Source organism: Euprymna scolopes, chromosome 27 (genome assembly GCF_053919585.1).
Source record: "Euprymna scolopes isolate OS-2025 chromosome 27, ASM5391958v1, whole genome shotgun sequence".
Classification (NCBI taxonomy): domain Eukaryota; kingdom Metazoa; phylum Mollusca; class Cephalopoda; order Sepiida; family Sepiolidae; genus Euprymna; species Euprymna scolopes.
This window is the reverse complement of record NC_136508.1, coordinates 34,865,491-34,886,791: the sequence shown is the minus strand read 5'-3', so window position 1 is coordinate 34,886,791 and position 21,301 is coordinate 34,865,491. Positions and strand designations below refer to the sequence as shown.

The 21,301-nt window shown below is 34.0% G+C and overlaps 1 protein-coding gene and 1 pseudogene across 2 annotated transcripts in view; both read right to left on the bottom strand.

The window, feature by feature from the left end:
* The window catches only part of LOC145248810 (DDB1- and CUL4-associated factor 8-like), an 89,938-nt gene that overhangs the window by 30,204 nt on the left and 38,433 nt on the right, over window positions 1–21,301 (bottom strand). For both annotated transcript variants that reach the window (XM_080110462.1, XM_080110463.1), the window contains exon 2: window positions 8,315–9,563. In XM_080110462.1, coding sequence (XP_079966588.1) covers window positions 8,315–9,323 — 1,009 coding nt within the window. In that variant the 5' untranslated portion in view covers window positions 9,324–9,563. The remainder of the gene's footprint in view (window positions 1–8,314; window positions 9,564–21,301) is intronic.
* On the bottom strand, window positions 19,466–19,584 carry LOC145249306 (5S ribosomal RNA; annotated as a pseudogene).

Sequence of the window (21,301 nt, the reverse complement as noted above, 5' to 3'; positions counted from 1 at the left end):
TAGAAAAATTGGAAAAAAAAAAAAAAAAATCGTCCATTATTTTATGTACATATATCGTTTTGTTTGAAGTGTGTGTGTGTTGGGGGGAGGGCAGAAATCAGATAAAAATCTTCGCTACGGTAGTGGATCTTAAACACGCATTTTTTTATTTATTGTGAGTTTACGTCCTGCACACGTCATCTTTTTCTTTTAACACGATAAGCAAGTTTTTTCTATCCTATCTTAACACAATAAATATAAATTAAACTTTTTTTGACATTGCCGAACAATCGCATTCTTTTTATTTTTGTTTTTTCATCCATTTTACATAGTGACGCAGCATTTTCGTTTTTAAAGTGCACTTACCAACCCCTTTCTCTCCATTTCTTCAACTTATTATGTCACAACTATCTAGCTATCTGCATTTATTTGCTCACAAATTTTGCTTTCGGTTTCCATTCTGGCTGATGGCACACCCATCACATTTTTTTTTCATAATAAATTAAAATATATTTAAACGGGTTATACTACCATGCAATGGAGACCCCACCTCCACCCCCATCAATTTTTTTTATGACCAGGCAACACCCCCTGTCTCCATTGTCACAATGTGACAACGCGAGTTTTTAGCTTTCTTTTTAAATAGATAAATTTACAATGTGATAACATCGTTAGAATCTCAGTCAGATGGATAGGGCGCTTGCTTACGGTCTTATGCTTTACAAGTTTGTACCTGGCACGCATTGGGGTTTTTTTGCTTACAAAATGTTGCTTTCGGTTTTGTTTCTGGCTGATGGCACCCAAGTCCTGTTTGTTTTTATGACTAGACAACTCCGTCCCATTAATCAGGCATGCCTTTTCCGGGGTATTCATCATATGGCACAAACAACGTCGAAAATAAGCATGAACGTAGATTATTACATTAACAGATATTGATTTTTGATAGTTTAATATTTGCCAGTATTTTTAATAATATTAAGTTTAATATTTGCCAGTATTTTTAATAATATTAATTAAGTTTAATATTTGCCAGTATTTTTAATAATATTAATTAAGTTTAATATTTGCCAGTATTTTTAATAATATTAATTAAGTTTAATATTTGCCAGTATTTTTAATAATATTAAGTTTAATATTTGCCAGTATTTTTTAATATTTGCCATATATATTATTGAGAAACTTTAATTGCCTTAACAAACCCTGACTAACTAATACCTACCATGGCCCTTCCTAGGATCCTACAAAAAAAAAGAAAAAAAAAAAGAAAACAAAAAAAATATGCATGCTTTCAGCAATCACAAACAAGCAGAGAGCATGAAGCTTTTTCTGCGTCAACATCTTATTATGATACGGAGGGAGGAAGGAGTCAAGAACTCCTATTGATTTTACTTCTACAGGTCTGTGTGTTCTTATCAATGTTCTTACTTATATATGTGTGTGTATGCTCTTGCATATCTTACGTGCAGTTCACTGTTATATGTGTATGTGTGTGTGTGTGTGTTCTTATCCTTACACCGTTTCTTGCCTTGGAAGGTCTCGAGACATGTATGTGCAAATAACATAATGCGTACATACCTGCTTGCCTTGGCCAGCGGATGATATCTTCTTGGACGCTGGTCTGCCATCTCGTTGGGAAGTGGTCACTACAGACAGACGCATTGATAAACAACAAGATGGATTTGAAGCTTCAATCTTTTATTTCAAGGCAAGCCTATCATCTTGAACCCTGATTGTCGGGAGAGACCTGAAATCTCCGATCTGCTTCCTCTGCTGCCTAAACCACTCTCAGCCCATGTGGTCATCAACCGGAAACCTACGACCACAATTCCTGTGTCACTCCTAATTTCTGGTACATTCTCTCTAGGTTGATACCTGTCAAACCTAACCTTTTGTGACCCTTCCAATTCGCTGATGAGAATGAAAATATACTTACATAACTTTCTATTTCTAAAACTACCTATATAGCAATTAAGCTGGGATTCCCAATACTACATAATATCTTTACATTTTATCTCTACTTTGCTCAATCAGTCCCTCTTTCTCAGTTTTTTTCTCCCCACTCTTATCTCCCATCCCTCTTTCACCTCTGCCCAACTCATTCCTCTTGTTTCCATGCATTCAAAATAATAATGTACAGGTTTACCTAGAACATAATAGATTGTTATTGGTAAAAGTAAATTACTCACTTCTCAGGCAATGCCAAGTAGCTCTGTTAATTTTATTTTACAAGTTGTTTTTTATTAGTTAAAAATAATAAACATTTTATTTATTTGTTGTAAATATCTAAATATTAATTTACTTAGATCCAGTATCACAAAAAATCACCATCATTTTCACAAACATTAATTAATGAGAAACAAATTACCTATCTTTATAGTCACTCTTTATCAGTTAATCATTAAAAACCATTTCCTCTTCAAAAATTTTCAAAAAGACAAAACAAAAAAAACATGGCTGTCTGTTTACGGTTTCAAATTTGTTATTTCATAATTAAAAAAAAAATTTCTGTTGAGAGGAAGGTACGTTTTTTTTTTATATTTTCTTTTTAAAATTAAAAAAAAAGAAAAGAAAATGTGCAAGTGAATTGGCATCTATTCCTTTATAATTTATATAAAAAATTATTTAGAAAAAAAAAAGTGTTGCGTGTTGAATTTTCATTAAAAAAAAAAAAACAATTTTTTAAATCAATTCTTTTCAGCTTTAAAAGCGTTAAAAAAGAATTTGCTAAAAAATTGTTTTAAATTCATCGTTATTGATTTTATTTTATTTATTTATGTGTTTTAAAAATGTTCAACTACTGTGGAATTTACACTGGTCCGATTAGTTAACATTATTTCATTATAAGATTTTGTTTCTTAGAAGCGCTGGTTGAATTTGAATTAAATAATTATTAACGTTTGAAGCCAAAACAACGCATTGTTACAAAATAAAAAGATATTTATTTTGTTTGAAATTTATGTCAAAGTTCATAAACGTATTTCGAAGGAAACCTTGATCTTCAGTATGTCGTTTTTGTTTTTTTTCGCCATGTTGTTGTTGGAGCAGAGAATTAGCCATCTGTTGTTTCTACGGTAGTTTTTAAGTCTCAGAAAAAAAAAAAGAAGACATACTGAAGATGAAGGTTTCCTTCAAAATATATTTATGAACTTTAACACAAATTTGAAACAAAATAAATGTTTATTGTGTAACAATGCGTTGTTTTGGCTTCAAACGTATATGATACGTATCTTATTTAATTTATTTCCTTATGTTTTAATTTAAGCCTAACAATCAGCCTTAGTAAAACTGTGGTGCTTTGTCAACCTGTACCAGAAACAACTCCCCCTAAACCTTCACCATTGTCATTGACAACTAGGGTTGGATCAAATACTGACTTTTAACAATTGAAATACAAATACTTTCGTTTAGGTTACCAGAAATACAAATACTTTTATTCCTAAGTCTAAAAATACAAATACTTTTATTCCTCAATCTCAAAATACAAATAAAAATACAATAACTGATTTAAACAAAAACAAATATAAGTACTTTTTTTTTTTCAAAGTAATAAAGAAATCTGAAAATATACAAAAAAAAGAAGAAAAAGAAAAGAAATATTTCCTTCCAAATTTGACATTTACATTACATTCTATATCATGTCCGCATTGCATTTTATTATCATTAGAGCTCTGAAAGTTTCCTTCTCTCTCTCTCTCTCTCTCTCTCTCTCTCTCTCTCTCTCTCTCTCTCTCTCTCTCTCAAATATAAATACAAATACAAAGTACTATTTTCCTGGATGCCATAATACAAATACAAATACAAATTACTTTTTCTTGTGATGTTAAAATACAAATACAATTACATTCAAATTGTATTTAAATACAATTGAAATACAAATACAATTGTATTTGATCCAACCCTATCGACAACATTCAACTGAAGAATGTGAAATACTTCCAATATCTAAGAAGAAGTACCATTTCCTCTAACAACTCCTTGGATGGAGAAATCGATGCACGGATCAGCAAACCCAGTCAAGCTTTTGGAAACTCTGAAATAAAGTGCTCAGTCAGCACAAAATACATTTGAGTATGAAACTGAAAGTACAATGCAGTGGTCCTCCACTACCTTCTCTATGTATGCGAGACTTGGACGCTGTACCATAAACACATTTAAATGTTGGAGAAATTCTACATGCGCGTTTTATGTTTCAGGATCACATTACTAATCTTGAGATCTTAGACCAAAGCATCAAATAGAGAGTGAATGCTTATCAGATCCAAATTGTTATGCGTAGGTCATGCCATCTGCATGGAAGAATACCGCATGCCAAGGTACTTATTGTACGGAGAACTTTAAAAAGGAAATAGAAACCATGGTCATTCAAAATAATACTACAAGGACACAGTCAAAACAAATCTATAATAGTGCAAACTTGGACCAAAGGAATTAGAGGACTGTGCTAGTGATTGATCAAACTGGCAAGCTACCATCCACAAAGCTACTGTCACCTTTGAGGATGCTAGTCACTAGAATCTCACTGCTGCCAGAGATTAGCGCCACAGAGCATCTGAGACAAACTATGGAGTTGCACAGCCACTGCCAAAAATAGAGAAGTTGCTAAAACAAAACATCTTCAAACACTGACTACCAAATAATTGTGCCTGTAAGAAAAAACAAACAAATCAATTTGCCTTCTCACTTGCAAGTTGTTGAAAATCAAATCAATCAAAATGGAACGTTTGAAAATTATCTATCTAGTCGGGCTCCTTACTCGGACTCTCTCCAGATTTCCCTATCCTCCATCAGGTATCTCGGATCTTCAGGATCACAGTTAACATCATGTGCAATTTGCTGGATGTACGTGCATCTAGGTTGTCCTATGCTCATGCGCTGATGCCATGGAGTCCACAGCAATACATTTATCACCAGCTCTTCCTTGGCAGTGACTGGCAAATCATAGGCGTTGGTAGTAGATATGTCAGGTAAGTTGTCATAAAGTTGCTGCTTCGTGGAATGATCTTGCCAAGATATATTTAACATCGTTCGTAGCATACAGGTGTACATGCTGTCTAATTTTCTTTCCAATCTTTCGGTGAGTGTTCAGGTTTGAAAACAATTGCAAAATATTTGTTCAAGAAATCAAATAATCCAAAACAAAATTATTTTTTTATATAAAAATCAAAACAATCATTGAATTAAAAAGCAATAAAAAATAATAGTTAATAAACAAACTGTTCTTTTGCAAAACCGATATGCAAATTAGTTAACCCTATGACCGATATCACAAATGCATAAAACATTATATAAAAAAGATGGTGTGTTTATTAAATTGAATTGACTTGAAATAGAGCGTTTTGATCCTACTGTATGAGAAATAAATCTAACTTTTGCAGTCATTTAGATATATAAGAATGTATATGCGTGTGTAAATAGTTGACAGATATATACAAACATATATACACATAGTAGCTTCTTTCAGTCTTGACAGACTCAACACCCACTGTAAGGGTGCCTGCGTGTGGATTTTTTTTGTGGCAAGAGTTGCACAATCACCAACCACACCTCTCCAGAGTCGGTGTTCTTAAATACCAGTGGCAAGTGAAGGTTTAGGATGACTGGAAACAATGCCAAGATAAACTGAGAGCACATATAACATTTAGAATTCCCAAATAGTCACTCATCTGATACTAGCCAGGCTCAATGTTGCTTAACTTTGGTGATCTGATGAGAACTGGTGAGTCCACATGATTATGCCACACACACACACACACACACACACACACACACACACAAATAAAGGATGAAATAAATGATAAATTAGGAGAAAGGTGACAAAAAACGAGAAGATCTTACTTTTTGGTACATTTTCACTCTTGATAAAGCACTTTTACCAGTTGGGCGAAACATTGAGATGATTCTTGAGTTCCTATTTTATGGTCAGATATAGATATATACATCCACACAAGAGTTATCTATAATATAAATCTCACCTGTCTGTTTAAATGTATGGATGTATGTATGTATGTTTTTATGTCTGCCTAAAACTTTTAACAGAGGCGACCGATTTTCACGATTTGGACGACAAATACAGAAAAATTGGCCAAAAACATTAATTCCTTCACTCTCAACTGGCCAGTTTTCTACAAGGAAGGGTCGTTTTTTTTTCAATGAAATTTTTTGCAAGTCATTTAAACCTCACTTCAACAATGTCACATAAAAGGCATTATTTTGACCACCTGTGACGTCACAACCACAGTGGGCGTATTGATAAGACTTTCTTTTGTTTTTTTCACCTCTTTTTCTCTGGCGCGTTACGGGTTTGAGCTTGCTTATTACTACTTTTATTTTATTTTTTTTTGCTCAACAAAAACCCTTACACACACACACCGCCACTTTCTTTTTTGCCTTCACGTCACGGGTTTGAGCCTGCTTACCTACTAGAACTTTTTTTTTTTTTTTTTTTGCTCAACACACATCTCCAAACACCCGGGCAACATCGGGCATCCAGGCTAATTTAAAATAAATTAAAACCCCTTTTAAAGTTATTCAAATATATTACTTATTAGCTTACACAAAACCTTCAAAAGTTTAACATTTTATAGCAAATGGAGTTTAATATATGAATATGTTTTTAAATTATGATTAAATTATATTCCAAAAATAATAATATAAGAGCAAATGATTGTATGTATGTCTTCCTAAAACATGAAAAATACACAAACACTGACAATATTAGTATATATATATATCTGCGGAAATTTTTTTTCTTTTCAATTATATTTTACTTTTTATTTATATACCAATACATAATTTATAAAGCTTAATGCAATTACAGTGCATATAACAAATAAATGACAACGCCCCCTTAAGTAAACACTTCATCAAATCTCCACACTAACGTAATGTACTTGCAATAACCTTTATCCCTGAGTGGCTTCCGGGCCTTGATAAGTGGTGATCACTGTGTTAAAAAAAAAAAAAAAAAAAGTCTAAATTCCAGGTTTCATGATGTTGACCATCTTACTATTTATTCTTTTAAATACGTTGACATTCACAATTCTTTAGCGCAAAATTCATTTAATTATTATCAATTAATCTATTCAGAAGAAGCTAGAAAATTCAAACATGGCGTAATAAAAGAAAAAAGGTAATTGCAACTTCTCTTTCAATTTTCGGATTTTGTAGTCATGCCCATGTGCATTTTATTTTCTTTTAATGGATTGATAGTTGCTATTTCTTGTACGGAGTTAAGGGCAGATTAGATTCATTTATTGATATAATTAAATGAATGATTTTTGAGCTACAAACAAGGAGCTGTCAAGAATTGTGAATATTAATGTACTTAAAAGAATAAATTGTAAGATGGTCAACATCATGAACTTTAGAATATAGACTTGTCATTTATATATATATATATATATTTGTGGAAATATACTTTATCTCTTTATAATATATACCAATCCTTATTTAAGAAGCTCAGTGTAATTACAGAGTAATATAGTGAATGAATGACAAAAGTCTGTATTCCAAAGTTCATGATGTTGACCCTCTTACAATTCCTTTAATTCAGTTGACATTTACAATTCTTGACAGTGTCTGTTTTCTAGCAAAAAAATCAATCAATTATTATATCAATCAGTGAATCTATTTTGCCCTTAAATTTTCTAAATCCAAAATGGCATAATGGAAACAAGGTATTTACAGCTTCTCTTCCAATTTTCGGATTTTAATCATATCAAAACGCACTCCATTTCCTTTTAATGGATTGATTATTGCTATTTCTTCTGATGAGTTAAGGGCAAAATAGATTCACTGATAATAATAATTAAGTGGTTGATTTTGTGTTACAAAACAGATACTGTCAAGAATTGTAAATGCCAACTGAATTAAAGAAATAAATTGTAAGATGGCCAACATCATGAACTTTGGAATATAGACTTTTGTCATTCAAATATATATATATACATATATATATATATATATATATATATATATTTATTTTAAATCAGCATAGCCCCAGAAAAATAATACCTAAATTTAGAAAAGATCTATTCTATTCTTGGAATGGGGGCAGTGTGTCAAATGGCCATTTATATCATTTAATGTTATCAAGACGTAAACATGATTTTTAATGTTATTATGTAAAGTAACTGATCTTTATTTTTTTTTCAGAGTTATTTCTCTTATGATGACTTTAGTTATATGTGTGTGTGTCTAGAGAGTAGAATGGGCTAGGCAAAAAAAAAAAAAAAAGGAGAGAGTGGGAAAGGAGAGACTGAAGTCATGTTACACTTTCGACCCAAGCAATGTCAGTTAATTCTGCTAGTATATAACAACAAAAAAGTCAACTTACCAATTCTATTGAAATTAAGCGCATTCACGCAACCGTCATGGTACTCCATTTTGTATTGTAAGCAAAAACGTTGCACCATTTGTAAACTCGAAGTCACCTTTTCCCTGAAAATGCTGGCAGGAGTTTTAGTTGAGTGTCCGTACTCCCTACTAGAGAGGTCACTTATTGCTTTCCACGTGTGTTTTGGCATTTTGCTGCTGTCATAGTCCATTTCAGTTTCCTCTTCAGAGTCAGAAGAGAGCCTTTTGCTGTCAACATCATTATCGTCGTCATCATCATCGTCATCATCAGCATAAAGATCCTCATCTACATCGTCATCATCATCATCGTCGTCATCTTTATTATCCTCAATATCACTATCACTGTTGGAGGAATCAATGAGCGCGAGCGTACGCCTTGGTTTCCGCTTCTCTGAAGATTCGGCTTGGGTATCGGAATTACTATCATCAACACCCTGAGCGTCTAAGTCCATTTTTTCAGCAGTGCGCTGTCGGTTACTCGAACCCTCTTTCGAGTCCAGTTTACTGTCCTGGACGTCCAAAGACGGAAAGTCATCTTGGTCGTCATCATCATCGTCGTCAGAGATGTTGGCTTTAGATTTCTCTTCTAATTTCGTATCACTTACCGAATTTGTACAAGAACAGGCAGCGCTGTCAGTGAGCGACTCACTTATACTTTCGCTACCGTCCGAAAGAATTGTGCTCTCTTGGGCACTCATGCTAGCAGGAGATTTTTCAAAGTCTACTCCGCTGTCATCTTTTTTCATAGATGACAAAGAAAGCTCGAGATCAGTGGTGTTGTTTTTTTCAAGATCTATTTTAAGGTCATGCTTCTTTGAAGACAGGCTACTCTTCCCCGTCTTACAGTTCCGGTTCTCTTCGCCGACATGGTTGTCTGTCGGGTCTTTTAGTTCTGAAAGTTTCTTCTCTTTAGTGCAATGATTATTGCTGTTGCCGCTGTTGTCTACATCACAGTTTATGGCGTCCATCTTGAGCCCTGATTCTGCCATTGCGACTCAAGACGTATAAAGTTCAACTATCAACAATCTATTCACACAATGGATAAAGATGCCATCCACGGATGACAAAGTAAAAGTGCAGTTGATATAACAAAAACAAGATTAACAAGTTAAAGACAGGATGTCTGTTAAGAGGAGGACGGTTCGTGACAACTGTCCTGCATCAGTTGACAACATGGAGGCTCTTGAGAGGCTCCACTCTTTCAACATGGTGATCACAATTGGTTAAATCTGAAAAGAAAAACAAAAAAGGACAGGTGAAAAGACAGATTATACTGAGGCAAATAAATTGCTTATAATATATTAAGAGGCAAATGTTTTTAAAAGTGGCAAACTTTAAATAAAAATAAATCATGGACAAATATTTTTATAATATAAATATGTGGTTTATTTCGATTATTAAGTTTTTGGCATCTATAATTTAAATACAATTTCAGGTATATCATGTAAGCTAGAAGTCCAATTTTTACAAAATCTATGCATCAAAATAAGCTGTATTTTGGCAATAACACACTGAACGTTGTTTTCCAAGTGATCTATTGTATCTAGTTTATCAGCATAGACATGGGACTTTACATACCCCCCCCCCCAAAAAAAAAAAAAATAATGGGTAAATCGCATGAATGAGGTGGCCAGTTGACAGGTCCATTTTGTGAAATTATTCGTTCAAATGTTTCTCTCGGTAAAGTGATTATATCATTTGCAATTTGCCAAAGCTGCTTACGCGTTAGTCTGTCTCTTTATGATGAATTCTGCTACAAAGCTGAACTAAAAATAACCGATAATTGTCAAATCTGTAATTAAAGAAAACAGAGTCGTCAATTTAAAGTTCGCGGTCTCAAAAACACCATACACAAGTGTATTTGTATTACTTGGACTACCGTTCTCAACCAGAGTTATTTTTACAACATTTTGGTCACCTTCGACCTTCTTTAGGTGTAATGGCTTGTGGCGTGAGGATCAAGTACTTGATAAAATTCAGTTTTAAATGACTCTTCTGAAGGCTGAGAGTTCAATCTTCAGTGTGGGCGATACTCAATATAGATATATAAGGTTACATTTATATATAATTGCATGCATAAAATTGGATACATTTATTTGCATATCTAATATATAAAAGGCTATATGTCTGTCTGTCTGTCTGTCTGTATCTCCACATTTTTTAACTATCTCCTCCAAAGCTAAAAAGTTGCAGAGCAGCGTTAGGGACTTCAAATAATTGGATTTTTTACGGACCGTTCTTTTATGGGTCTTTAGCTGGTTAAAATAATTTTAAAGAGGTCAAAATTGAAAAAAATCGTTATGCATTTTGTACATTCATCTTCGTTTATTTTGAATTTTTAATCAAAACATATGTATCTCACGTTGGTACAGTGGTAACGTCACCAGCTTTGAATGCTACAGTTTCAGTTTCGATTCTAGCTAATGGCACCGAAATATTTTTTTTTTTTTTTTACTTTTGAAATCCTAACTCTATAATAATATATACAAAATCTGAACAAATTAAAATTACCGGGCAAAGCACCCCCCTCCCCTCCTAGTAGAGAGTGTGTGTGTGCGCGGAATCATATTGAAAAAAACCCAAAAAAAACAAGAAAATAAAAAATATTTAAATAAACTAACACCTATAATTCCATAACTACACATATATATATATATATATATATACGATGGAATCTCCGATTTCGACGTATGAGCTTCCACCACAACAACTAAGTTGCTCGGAAATCCACACAGATGATTTGTTTATAGTGGTGAAGACTGTGTACAACCAACCACACTTTTTAAATATAAAATGCAAATGTAAGTGTAAATATCTTTGTATATATGTGTAGATGCGTATAAACACATGCCAATGTAATAAGGTGTATGTATTGCATGTGCATGAAAATATATACCTGAATGTATATGGATGTGTGGACAGTAGACGTGTTGTCTATGTGCTACGCAAGTGGGCTTTACTTATCGGCAGGAGTTTTGACCGTGGATTTGATTTTGATATTGATCACACCAAGATAACCAGGAGCTCAGAACACTTTACATTAAGTGCCATTGCGAGCAAAGCAAAGTGACCTTAATGTGTGAATTTAAAGACGAAAAGAAAGTCTCTTTACCAAAAGATAAAAAATAAAAACATACATGTCCGATTTTATGACTGACCAACACACACATCCTTTGTCACCTCATACAATTTTTCATTTACCCCCCCCCCCGCCTCCGTTAAGTAAAGTTGGATAAAAACTTTACTTGTACGAAGAATTTAATATTCTTAAATTTGGTCACAATGAATACCCAGCCTGAAGATTAAGTATCACTGAAACAAGGGTTCCAGAAACATGTAAGCAAATTTCATTCAATATTTTACCTCCCTTTCTAGATACGCTTAATTTTTTCCATCTACTTATACTTTAAGTTTTTTTGATTGCTTTTATTTTATTTTCTTCTCAAATATATGTAAAACTATACATTTCATTTCTAATCTAAAATGTAAGCAGTTTTTATCTATATATTATATTTTGTATAATGCTGGTTTTCCTCTTCTGATGACAAGCATTTAGCTTTGAAATGCCATGGCCTAAAGAGTTTTTTTTTCTCCCTTATTTTCTTTATTGATCTGATGTTGTAATAAAGTTATATGTAGTCTTCATTCCTTATTTTTGAGTTAATATTATATACATATATATAAAAAAATAAATAAATAAATGCATATTAAAAATAAGTAAAGAAAATAACAAAATATTTAAAGAAACTAACACGTATAAATCCATAACTAGACACACACACACACATATATATATATATACACACACACACACACATGATGGACTCTCCTGTCAATTTCGACGTATGAGCTTTCATCACAACAACTAAGTTGCTCGGAAATCCACACAGGTGGTTTTTTTATAGTGGTGAAGGCTTTGTGTAGAACAAACACTGTTCACTGACCAACCGATAAGGAAAGAAAAAAAAATAAATGGCTGTTAAAAACAAAAAAGGCCCATTTAAATTACTACCGAGAGACTGCCAGTAAAGAAAATATGGCATATATTTTTATTTTTCTCCTGTTGATAATCTCCGTATATCATATTTTGGTTGCAGAAATTCCCCTCTGGACCAAAGTACACTAAGTTTGCAACAACAGATGCCACATACAAATTTATTATGTCTAGACTATTATGCACTATCTTATGTAACTTTAGAACATTAGCCATTATAGACACATTTATTCCTTATAGTAAAATCTTACATTACATCTTAGGCGCAACATCATCACAGTCACAACCATCTATAGTGGAAGTAGCTACTATTTTCCCCTCTAAATAACAAGTCCTCATACACTCACAATCAACTCCGGGAGGTATTCTGCAATTTGGACAGATATGAGGTTTCACCCTTCGTAACTAATTCATAAACTCTTAGATATACTGTAGGGAAAATTGCGACTTACCTAACTAGCACGTGTGCATAATTCAACGGGTCGGTCGTGGAATGAAATAAATGAAGAAGAAAGAAACAAAAATGGCTGCCTTATCTCTTTATATGCCTGCAATGTGACCACCCGATATGCAAATGAGATGCTCCTGGTTGGAGATAAAAGAGGGTTGATTTTTTAGAGGGAAGTTCATTTTGAAGTTGGATTTCGAAGAAATAAGTTGAATTTGCAGAAGTTCATTTGGAGTTGAGAGAAGGTGCGTTACGTATACAGGAAGTTGGAAGTTTGGACAACAGTGTCAACCTTACCCAGGAAATTATTGGTGTGACGGGTGGAAGAAATAACACTCAAGTTATTGAATTATACATACCATAACCTTTCTTACTACAGAAAATAACTTCTTCCCAGATTAATTTTGCTCCTTCTGATTGGAAGAGCTCTGGCAGTTCCTAAATTCCAGATTAACGGTATTACCATGCTAAAGGAATGCTACTTTACCAATCAAACATGGCATCACTATGATACCTACTCGCTGACTTCGTCTGCCCTTTCCAGTATTTAATTATATAAAAATATTTACGTTTCTTTCTTACAGTTTACTTATAGATACTTTATTTAAACTTGCGCAATCTATTACGATCACTGCCGAGTTCGACATACATTTATATCTTCTTCACATTTTAAAACTGTTAAACTATTTTTACATTATTTCGGGTTTGTTAAAATATTATAAAAAAGTATCTTTCTTGTTTTATATATACAAAAAGTATGTGATGTTATTCTTTCCATTACTTTCAATTGGGGTGGGGGGCAAGTTAAAGATTAAAATGGAACAAAATTTTAATTTCCATTTCATTTTTACAAAAAACATAAAAATGAGTGTTCTCCGCGAGTTTAACCGTTTTATTTTTCACCACCCTTATAATAAACTTATATATAAACTTTTTTTAGCAATTGATTTTTTTTTTTATCGCATCGCATAAAACATACATAAACATTTAGCAATTGATTTTTTTGTTTTTGATCGCATATCTTCTAATATAAATAATAACTTAAGTTAATATCTTATCTATTTTGTCAAACTGTTTGGTTATTTTCCATTTTTTTGCTGCCATACATCAATTGACAGACTTACATGCCTGTTTGCAGGTTATGTTAACTGGGAGAGGGGGAGATTTGTACATTAGGTCCACTTCCAAAATTTTCTTTAGAATGACTACCTTTTCAGGTTTTCAACTACGCTGATTACGAAAACACAAAATTTTGTGGAGACAAGTACTTATAGAGATATACAGACCTGTGTTATGCACTGTAATTCACTCGCTGCCAGGTTTGTACTTTTCTCCTATCCACCCTTCCACTCTTCAATTTTTTTGTTTTTTTGTTGGCATTTGCAGGTGGGTACGTTGAAAATGATTATCACAGTAAAATTTGGGGGGAATTACTTTTCCACATCCCTCCCTCCACACACCACAAAAAAGGGGGTTGTCTTTTTTTACATGGGGATATTGAGAGTGTATTCCAAATGCCGTGAGGTGAAGTGAAAAATTCATAATTGTTTTGTTTTACACGTTAAAAAGAGGACATAAAACTGGAATTTATTATTGGTGGAAGAAATGACAAGAGGAAGACTTTAACAACAAACAGAAACAGCTAGGACTGCTACCATTGATTTCGATCACCCTAAACAGCTCATATACAGTGAGAATCCCTAACCTCTAAAACTTGTTTTTACTTTCCATTATTATTTATTCATACTGATTTATGCATTCCCTTAATTGCTTTTATCAAATTCAAACAGTACCTGCATGTTATCGCCCTAAACAATCACTAATTGCCAGTGAAAGCCAGATTATTTCATTTTGGCAACGGCTGCCATCGTCCACAATTATTCAGGGACAGCAATGCCTAACCATAGTTTACATTTTGCAAGGAGGGGGGTAGACTTCCACCAGTCAAAGGGTCCTGCTAGTTGTACATTAATACCATTTTTCTTTGTACTCAGAATTGTTGATAATCAATCCTTAAAATGAAAACCAAAACTTGCATCAGAGTCGATTATTCATTTGCCAACTTATTAATAACTACAGAGAAATGATACCATATTGAAGTAATCTTTTTTCAGCAAACGACTGGCAAGGAAGAGCAGATCGCCTAAGTATTGTTCGGCATCCAGCCTGAAGAGTCACATCAACTCTGTATCATCGGACTTCTGTGGGTGTTCGAATCAAAACCACCTAGGACTACATTTGTGACCGGTGAACACCTCGGTCTTCTTTGTGTTATATCTTAGCTGGAGAAGGTGGGTTTTTATATTATACTATTATCAAATTGTGTTTCTGCTCGTTTTTACATGGTCTACATCTGAAGGTTTTTGGTGTTATGAATCGTATCAAGCTTCAAAGTGTTTAAATGAATCCTATAGGAAAAAATCAAAGTTGCATTGCTGTATTTTTTTTTTTTTTTAATGGAATAATTAATGAATAATCGATAAGTAGGGCTATGACAAGAGAATATTCTTTTTATTATTTTGACTCTCGAGTATATATCAGTTAATATCTTCTGTTTTTATATAGAGTGATGTGGTTCTCAATTGATTAACTGTGTCGGATATATACTAGAGAGTCAAAACAATAAAAAGAATATGCTGTTGTCATATCCCTATTAATAAGTAATGGAATTTTACCCAATGTTTAGACTGGCTTTAATATACAAATTATTGATTTACTACCACTTTGGGTCATAGTGAGAAGGCAAAGCTTGGGAGGATGGATCTCCTAGAACTGATCAGGACCGAAACATCTTGTCACCATGCACATTGGATGACACCAGATAAGGAAAATAATGCCATAAAACAACCATTCATCCATTGTGATGTCATCCATTTTCAGCATCCATTAGTGGCATTTACTTTGATGAAAATTATAAATATTTATTCGATAGCAACAAATAACAGTTAATCAATAAAAACAAAATGTTCTTTTTTCAAACTCAAATGTGCAAATATCAGAAAGTTTCATCAGATGTACAACTAGCTTAGTAGGCTGAGAACAGGCTCAAGGCATTTTTTTGAATAGTGGCAGTGGAGCCAACTCACTTAACAATGGTTGTTGGTTGGTTTTGTTTTACGGCATATCAATCTTTTTCAGGTTATTTAATGCTGGATCCAGTAATCCGGAAGAAAATTCTTTTAATAGAATATATTTGTTCTTTTCCAAGTCAGTTTCTATTTAACCCATAGCTGGGACCCTAACAGGTACTACCACTCCGGGTCAGAGTAGATCTGGGAGCAATTGCAATTAAAGGGTGACTCCACACTCCCAAAGCCCGCAAGCTGGGGCCTCACCATTGGATATAGTTTAAGGTTATATCCAGGACCCACTTCACAATGCTCCTGGGTATTATTGCCAGAACTCAGATACGAGTATACATTTTGCTCGTTAGGATTGAGCCAGTGACAGATTAATGCAGAGTTTAGTTGTGGTCAAAAAAGAAAAAAAAAAAAAAAAATCTAAATTTTTGATCATCCAGCTATTGAACACAATTACTATTTTTCTGTTCATAAAGAAAAGTAGCTTATGAGGATTGATGGATAGATACCAGCAGTTGTACTCGTCTACATCCCCCTGTTACTCTTTATATCTGATTAAATTATTACAAGAAAATACCCGATAAGCACATAATAAAAAGAAGCTCAGGTGTTTAATGATCAGTGACTCAGACAGAAATCCACATTGAGCAAGTCGAAGCTGCTCTCCTTTAACAATTACAAGAAACAAGTACATTAAGGACATTGCAAAAACTGGAGCAAGAAAGGTGGGCTCCCTTTATCATGCTAGAAAAAGTAATCACACCTGAGAGTATCCTGTACCTCTACAAAGCTATCATTCGCCCATGCATGGAGTATTGTTGCCACATCTGTGCTGATACATCTACCACTAGCCTCTCCCTTTTGGATAGGGTCCAAAAAAGGATCTACAATCTAATATGTCCACTTTGTCAACTAGGCTCTAACCCCTGTCCCATCGCCACAATGTTACATCTGTGCCTATTTTACAAGTATTTTAATAGAATGTGCTCCAATGGACTCATTGCATTTGTACCCCTTTAACCTACATATCCCAGATAAACCAGTTTAGCAAAATCATTGTTGAAGTCCCTAAATGCCAGAAAGCTTTCTATTCTAATAGTTTCTTCCCTCGAACCGCTAGACTTTGGAATTCCCTTCCTGCTGCCTGCTTCCCTGACTGTACTGATATGCAGAAGTTTAAATGCAGCGTAAACCAACATCTTGTTAATCTTTCCTGGGCATACTCCCAAATAGTAGCCCCTTACGTCCAAGTGGCGATATGCCTTGTTTGGAGTGAAAATGATTAAAAAAAATCTTACAGTTCATGACATGAACCATTATTAACCAAAATGAATGCAAGGTTATATAATATTGCAAGCTATCCCTTTCCTCTCCCAGCAACCGGATGTGATGCTTTTTTGAAGTTACAGGTGGGCTCCTACTTAGTCATTCCTCAACGATGATGCCGCCATTCAGTCCTGAAAGACAATGATTACGCCCTGTAAGGTAGCTGCATATAAAATTGTGAAGCAAGGGTTGCATAATCCCATTTCTCCTGAACTGGCACTGCCTGAATCTAGTGGCAAGAAGTCCAAGACTAACTGGAAACAATGCCAAAATAAGTGGAGAGCACATACAGCACCTGAAATTCCCAAACAGTCACTCATGTGGTACTGACCAGGCTCAATGTTGCTTAACTTTGGTGATCAAACAGGAACTGGTGTGTCAAGGTGATTATGCCATACTTTTATTCTGAAACTCTTCAGTATAATCGCAGGGCAATAACAGTTGGACATGCAATGCCAGATCAGAAATGAATTTTTTTTTTTTTTTTTTTTTTCAACAAATGGCACTCACCTGAAGCGGTTTAAATCAGCTTCTTTCTAAGGAAGTTTCATGGGAATATCAAATTGACAAGCGGTCCCAGTCGCATGTATATCCTCTTTAGGGGAGAGGACGGTTCTATATACAACACCTGGCATTCCAGAATGGTCACTTATGTGGTATTGACCAGGCTCAATGTTGCTTAACTTTGGTGATCTAATGAGAACTGATGTGTCAACGTGATTATGTTGTATACAAAGAATTTGGAAGCATTTAAACTGTTAAGCGTTAAGTCATTTAATCTGGCTTTAAAATTCTTAGCAAATCTTCATTCAATCAAAAGATTTAAAACTCTCGAAGCAATGCATATTCACATCCACTCTATATAATACTCAAAGGCAATATCACATTCCTAAGTACATTATCCTCCTCCACCTCTTCTTTAATAGATGGGATCACCTGATCGCTGAAGATGCAAGATGAAAAAGAAATTTTTAAATGTTCATCTGATGCTTTTATTATGTCGAACATGAAAATACATTTTCTTGGTCATTGATCTAGGATCAAAATGGAGTATCTGTTTTATTCAAACATGGTATAATAATATTCGAATAATCTTTCTTAGAACTGCCTGCCTGTGGAAGTGTTCCACTGGCCTGGTTTCCAGCTGACTACAATACGGTCATCTTCAAGTTCAAGTCCAATGCAAACAAGTTCTTGTTCAGCTGCTCCCCTCTCCTAAATCCATTTCTACACTATTTTCATCACTAACTATTAATATGTTGTTTCAATGACTACTGTACTCTCATTAACCCGTATCCTCGAGTAACCTTCAGGCCTTGATAAGTAGTGACTGCCATGAAAAAAAAAAAAAAAAAAAAAAATCATAGGTTTAGTTTGGTTATTTTGTTCTATGATACATCAACCCCTTTTGGCCATCCAATGCCAAAGAATCAGCAGATCGACCATAACACGCTGTTACTGAGGCTGAATATACCAAAGCTTGATGAGCTCCTGACCATCGTTTGGTTACATTGGTTTGATTACGCTAAACAGAGTAACAAAAATGTAAAAATCTTTAGGCAGAAAGCTGGAGAAAAGTTAAATGATCCAAGAAAACTTGAATGCAAACTCTCAGATAACATAGTCCATCTAAGAAATAATGGTTTTATGTTTTAAAAGGAAAATAACTATTGTATCTCAAAGTTATCTCCCTTACCAAAAGACATTAAGCAAGAGTTATCTGCCACTGATTTTGACCATACAACAACAATAGAAAAGTTAAATAAAAGAACGTTTACTGAAATCGGCCTTAGCGCAGAAAATCTCATCTGAAAGTAATTCTTTTCGTAATAAAATTGTTAAATAAATCATTTTATATTCTTGATCTCTATAGAATCGTTTTCATCCATTTTATTTCTACATATTTTTACCTTTCACTCATAAAACGGATCACAACACAAACCATTAACAAAAATCTTAGTGGAACTTGAATGGAATCAATCCTCAAGCTTAGAGACTGATATAGAAGACTGTTAGAAAATGACACACCCCTGACCAAGAGGATTATGATGATAAAATGGGTCGTATATCATAAAATGTACATAAAGTATTTTTATTATAAGAAACTTTGTGTGTGCAGTCAGCACCAACCCTATTCAGGGTTTAACTGGCTTCCTCCAAAGGAGGAAGTTTCATGGGAGTATGAAATTCACACGTGGTCCCCAGTCGCATGTATATCCCCGTTAGGGGAGATGACGACATAAGGTTTTTGCAACTTTTTGTAGGGAGGTGTCGACATCCTCCTACATACAGCACCTGGTCTTCCCAAATTGGTCACCCATTTTAGTAATGACCAGGCTCAACGTTGCTTAACTTCGGTGATCTGACGAGAACCGGTGTGTCAACGTGATTATGCCTTGTACGGCATAAACATAAGAAACTGCCACAGAAATGTACCAAGTTATTTACTTAAACCCACTTTTTTTTTCATAGTTACTAGATATAGAATGAATATTCAAATAAAAAAACTTTAATCTTGATCATAAGGAATTAATTTTCAAAAATGAATCAGAAAAAGGATCATTTCAACACCTGAAATAATAGAATGATAAAGCCAGAATTGAAATAATGGCAGAATTTAATGAAACATGGAATAATAACTAATCATTATGTAAGAATATGAACAGCTTCCTCCTTAGAGGAGCATCTTGGGGAGCAAGGGAGTACCATAAACCTAAGTTAAAATAGGGGTTTGAAAAAAAAAAAAAAAAATGTAGATATATAAATTTGCTTTAGATATCCTGCCTTTTGATAGAGTTCAAAACCGGCTTCAAAACCTAGGTGATGCCCTATATTCTTCCCTATAACCTCTTTCCCACAGAAGAGATGTTGCCAGCCTGTCTCAACTATCGCTATTTTCATGGCAAGTGTTCGTCTGAACTCCAATCTATGATCCCTGTTTCTCAAACTTTTACAATAAACACCGACTAGCTAAAATCACTATATATGATTTTCCCCACTCCCTATCTGTGCCTAAATGTGAACGCAGATTCCATGAACAAAGCTTCTTTCCTTGAACTGCCCACCTTTGGAACACTCTTCTGCTGGCATGCTTCCCGGCTAAATACAACATGGTAGCCTTCAAATCTAATGTAAACAAATTCCTGTTAGGTCGTCCTCATAAATAAACAAATTCCACCCAATTTACATCATTAAGGATTACTTCACTACCACCTTACATTCATTAACCCTTATCCTCGAGTGGCCTTTGGACCTTGATAAGTAGTGACTTCCAAGTAAAAAAAAAAAAAATTCTATGGTCGGCAAGATAAACGTTAATACAGAGTTAATACCATGCAGAATTGAAAAGGAACGGTTAGAGTGAGCTTAAAACTAAAGCTCAAAAGATTACTATTATCCGTTACCCAAAAGGAACAAGTGTTAGTCTTTGCAATACAATAATCTCAATTTATAATTTCAATAAACAGGCCATAACTTGTTAAGAAAAACATGTTTTGTCATCTGTGAAAAGAGCGAAAGATAGCTTACTCTTGTCAAACGCTATCAATAAGGAGTTGTAATCTACAAGGAGGATATATAAATAACTAGAGTACCTGTCCCAGGAAAGGTAAAATAACAGAACAGTTTTCTGCCACTTTTCTGTCTCTTTACAAATATTAAAATCAACAGATAATGATAATAAACCTTATGTCTAGAATACTAATTTCAGTTTTGATCAAAATCCATTAAGTTATTTTGATTTTAGAAAGTGTCTAAAATTTAAGGCGTAAAGAGTTTTAAGAAAATTGCAATTCAGGAAATCTAATATATAAACAGCTATATGTCTGTCTCCATATTTTCAAACTCTATCTCTTCCGAAACTTAAAGTTGCAGAGCAGCGCTAGGGGCCTCAAATGATTGGATTTTTTACGGACCGTTCTTTTATGGATCTTTAGCCGGTTAAAATTGTTTTTAAGAGGATCAAAAACGGGTCAAAATTGAAAAAAAAAAAAAAAAAATGGTTAAACATTTTGTACACTCGTCTTAGTTTATTTTTAATCGGTTTATATGGGTGTCACATTGGTACAGTGGTAACGTCACCAGCTTTGAATGCTACACTTTTGGTTTCGAGTGTAGCTG